The 4,064-nt window shown below is 61.7% G+C and overlaps 1 protein-coding gene across 4 annotated transcripts; it reads right to left on the reverse strand.

The window, feature by feature from the left end:
• Nucleotides 1–472: 472 nt before the first annotated feature.
• On the reverse strand, nt 473–3,968 carry ST6GALNAC6 (ST6 N-acetylgalactosaminide alpha-2,6-sialyltransferase 6). 4 transcript variants are annotated; one of them, XM_031057360.1, is made up of 6 exons: nt 3,820–3,968; nt 2,918–2,982; nt 2,609–2,788; nt 2,045–2,445; nt 1,762–1,869; nt 473–1,682 (listed from the first exon to the last, which is right to left on the reverse strand). In XM_031057360.1, the coding sequence occupies exons 2-6, from the start codon at nt 2,930–2,932 to the stop codon at nt 1,493–1,495; spliced, it is 894 nt and encodes a 297-aa protein (XP_030913220.1). In that variant the 5' UTR covers nt 2,933–2,982; nt 3,820–3,968; the 3' UTR covers nt 473–1,492. The 4 variants fall into 4 exon arrangements, with proteins under 4 accessions (XP_030913220.1, XP_030913218.1, XP_005421382.1 ...); XM_031057358.1 differs by having other exon boundaries at nt 3,815–3,968; XM_005421325.2 differs by having other exon boundaries at nt 2,045–2,442; nt 3,815–3,966.
• Between the last annotated feature and the right edge of the window lie 96 nt (nt 3,969–4,064).

Consider the following 4,064-nt stretch of genomic DNA (forward strand, 5'->3'; position numbering starts at 1 on the left):
TTCGGTGGTTGCAGGTGCTGTCTACCCCATAAGTTGGGGTGATCTGTTTGATCAATGACGTGTGTATGAGCAGCTGCCCCTCCACAGCTTGTCTGGATGTTACCCAGGATGTCCCAGACCAGGCTCAGAGCCAGTGCCATGGTGCTGCTCCCTTCTGTGCCCATCTCTTGGCAAAGCCCTTCTGTGCCACCAGACTTTAGACAGGCAATGGTGATCTCCCAGTCCTGGCACTTACCTGCCCTTCCTCCTCCTCTGTGGCTGCAGAGACCCCATCCCAAGACCCTGTGACCCCAGGGCACCTGGCTGGGGATGACAGCAGGTCTCAGCTGTCACCTGTCACTGTCAGAGCTGGAGTCAGCCAGGGACTGGACACAGATCCCACCTGGACACACTGGTCACCCGAGTGCCCAGGGGGGACACTACTGCTGGGGGTGACTGCCATCCTCCCCAAACACCCATCCAGAGCCAGGGCTCAAGGTAACAGACTGCAGCAATATTTATTCCTGTACAAACAATTACAAAACATGGGTGCCCCACTGCTTCCTCCAGCACCCCAAAATCCCAGCCACAGCCAGAGGGAAACTGAGGAATGGATTCCTGCCAAGGCTCAGCACCCAAACACGCCAGATTTAGGTGCTTTCCCCAGATCAACTTCTCTGCTGCTGAGAAATTAGTAACGAAGTCCTGTCCCAGCCACAGGGTGCCAAGAAGCACCGCTGACCCCCACTACCTGCCCACTTCTAAATTGTTTATAAGCAGCTGCTGGCCCTTTGTTTCCACTAATGAGCAGCCCCTGCTCACTCCTTCCAGGAAACCCCAGTAGAAACCCCACAATTAGAAGCAGAAGAAAAAAAGCCAAAACCTCCAAAAAGCTCCCAAAAATCCCATCTTTCAGTTAGGAAAGGTTTTGGAAGTGTGGGGGCACAGCGGTGCTGGGAAGGGCTGGTGCTGGGACAGAGAGGGTGGTAATGTCACCCCCGTGGGGTCCCACCAAAAACTGTGGGGCTCTGCTGTGGGAAGGATGACTGAGGACTGGGATGAGGGGCTGGGGATGGCAGGGGGGGGCTGAGTTCCAAGAGGGGGTCTCCTCACCCAGACAGTTGGGGGAAAGTCTCTGTGGTGACCCCAGAAGTGGTGCAAACCAAACTGAGCTGAGGGGACCTGGAACCCCCTTACAGCCTCATAGGGGCTGCAGTGTGCATGGACCAGGATGGGGCAGGATATCACCCCCAAGTATCCTGCACATGGAGGGAGGACACTCCAAATCTTACATTCACCACCTGGTCCCCAAAAACCAGCTCAAAACCCAACACATCCCAGGTGCCAGGAGCCACCATGCACAACAGTAGCGGTGCTGTGGGAGGCAGCTGGTGGCACCTGATCCCACCACTGCCAGGGGGATGCAGGGGAACCCCCATCCATCCATCCGTCCGTCCGTCCGTCCATCCATCCATCCATCCATCCCAGCTGCCCAGCAGGCGTGGGGCAGCCCCTAGGTCCATGTGGGGTGGGAGAAGGTGATGTTGTAGAGGCTGGCCCAGCTGGCAAAGACCCTCTTCTCCGTGATGAAGCGGTGGTGGTTGCCGCGGCGGCTCCGCTCGTTGTGGATGTAGGTTGTGCACTCGTCGGGGCCCTTGGGCTCGTAGTAGTGGTAGGGCAGGCGGCGGGGTGGGGGGTGGCGGCTGCAGGGGGCAGAGAAACACGGGGTGAGCGCCGTGGTGGGGTCAGGGGGCTGAGGGGGAGCCCTGGGGGTCTCCTCACCCGCAGTAGCTGGGTGGCACCATGCCATAGACGTGGATGGCGTCGCACAGCTCCACCGCGATCACCATGGTGAACCAGCCAGTGCTGAGCCACGAGCGAGACTTCTCCCTGGGGAGGAAAAGCAACAGTGAGGTGATGTGGATAATGGACACCCTCAGTGTCCCCAGCGTGCCTCAGGGACCCCCAGCTCAATGCTGCAGCCCATGAAGCAGCTCCGAGAGTCAGCTTTGTCTTGGGAACCTGGAGAAAGGGGGACACAGCGCAGGAGGTGGCTCTGAGGTACCTGTCCTTCCCTGTCTCTCCCCGAAACAGGTCATCAAACTGCTTCATGCGGCCGGGGGAGACAACGTAGGCTGTCATGTTGGGGAACGAGGCGCAGACGCGCTGGATGATCTTCAGGAGGCTCTTCTGCATCTTGGTGGGCGGCCCCCAGAAGATGAACATCGTCTCTGGGGTCTTGTTGACGAACTCCTGGGGCCGCTTGAGGACACGGTAGAGGCTGGAGTGGGCCACCACACGGAAACTGGTCTTGTTGCCCACATCAGCACTGTAGCCCGTGGTGGGAGCATCGTTCATGCGGATGGTGCACTCAGCCCCGTCGATGGCCGTGCCCAGGTGGGTGCCCAGGAGGTGGCTGGAGCTGGTGACAATGACGCATTGGTGGCAGCGGGTGGTCAGGGTCTGCTGATGACAAGTGCTGTCAGCAGGTGACTTTTGGTGTCACCGTGGGCAGGGCACTGCTCCCTGCGGAGCCGCTGTCCTCGGGAGGGGACGGCTGGGCTGGATGCCAGCAGAGGGACAGACCCTGTGTCACCACCCGGGCCCGGCCCTGCTGCCCAGCCCGTACCTTGTTCCCGCAGACAGGCAGGTACCCGCTTTTCACCCCCCACTTCTTGAGGTCGGCGGGCCGGCGGGCTCTGCCCCGCAGGCGGCTGTAGGGGAACACCTCGCTCCCGTTGCCGGAGCTGTAGATGATCAGCAACATGATCAGGGCAAAGAGGACCCCCAGGGCGGCGGCGCGCTGGCTCTGCGGGCAGGGGGACAGCGTCAGCCGCTGCCCCCACCCACGGGGGCGCATGCACCCCTCTCCCAAGGCATCTCCAGCAGGATGCCTGCTGTCCCCAGGAGGTCCCCGAGGGGATTCTCTGGTACTCACCGTGCTGCCACTCATGTCTCTGTGCCAGCCTCAGCACACAGCGATCGCCGGCGTCCCGCGAGCACCTGCAAGGCGTGTGGTCACCCCCAGCCTGGCCCCTGCAAGGCGTGTTGGCACCCCCAGCCTGGCCCATCATCCCCATGCCAGGCTGGTGGGGGTACAGGTACACAGGACGAGTCTCCAGGTCCTCCTCTGAAGAGGAGAACAATCCCCCGGAGTTTACGAGGGGGAAAGAAACACTGTTGACAGAGGCTGGGCAGACTCCGGGGTGTGGAAGAGCCACGTTAAACTGCGTCCAGGGAGGATTATCCTCCCCTCGTGGGGATGAAACCACTCAAACCGCAGGGTTAGGGAGGGTCAACCTGCTGCTCGTGCAGTGAAATTCCATTAAAACCACTACCACAGGAGCCTTGGATCAGGAGGGAATAGAAGGAGCCCACTCACCCCACTCAGTGCATGCATGGGATTGCATCCAGCAGACCTGCAGGGATCTCTCCAGCCCCAGAACCCACTCTAACTTCCACTCCAAGCGGACCGACCCAGTTTAGTTCTGGGAGCCCTGGTTAGTGAGCCCCAGCCATTCCGGGAGCGCTCCAAGCAAATGGAAATTAAAAACCACTGAAGCCTCTTTACTAATTGTCACACGGAAAATTACGCAACAGCTTGAGATCAACCCCTGGGAGGAGCTGACCCCTCGAAACGCTCTCAGGGCCGCTGGTGGTGCCAGAAGGTACCAGCCTGCCTGGGGAGCCCAGGCCAGGCCGGCGTGGTGATGCTGAGGGGCTTCGTTGTCCAGACGCTGGGGATGCTGTGGGACCCCCACTCCCGGACCCCACTTGCTCCCTCCACAGCTCTCGGGCCATGTGGAACCCCACGGAGGGGACCCCGCGGCCTTACCTCACCTGCCGGGGGCTCTCATGGGGAGTCCGTCACCTCCTGCGCCCCGCGGGCGGCGGGCGCTGCCCGGCCCCTCCGGCGGGCTCGGCCATGCCCGGGACCGCGGCTCACATCGTCGCTCTGCGGGAGAAGGCTGCTTCAGAGCCGGGCCCCTCCTCCGCCGGGGGTCCCCCAGCCCCGGATGCGAACCCTCCCGCCCTCCGGGAAGGGAAAACCCGCCCGGCCCGGGGCGCGAACCTCCCGCCGCTCC

This window comes from Geospiza fortis, unplaced genomic scaffold, assembly GCF_000277835.1.
Source record: "Geospiza fortis unplaced genomic scaffold, GeoFor_1.0 scaffold27, whole genome shotgun sequence".
Classification (NCBI taxonomy): Eukaryota; Metazoa; Chordata; class Aves; order Passeriformes; family Thraupidae; genus Geospiza; species Geospiza fortis.

Excerpts from the sequence above, each read along its gene's own strand:
- ST6GALNAC6 (XM_031057360.1), bottom strand. Across the intron at positions 2,446-2,608 it reads TGCCTGTCTGCGGGAACAAG|CAGACCCTGACCACCCGCTG; the intron begins GTACGGGCTGGG and ends ACTTGTCATCAG. Across the intron at positions 1,870-2,044 it reads GGAGAGACAGGGAAGGACAG|GGAGAAGTCTCGCTCGTGGC; the intron begins GTACCTCAGAGC and ends TTTCCTCCCCAG.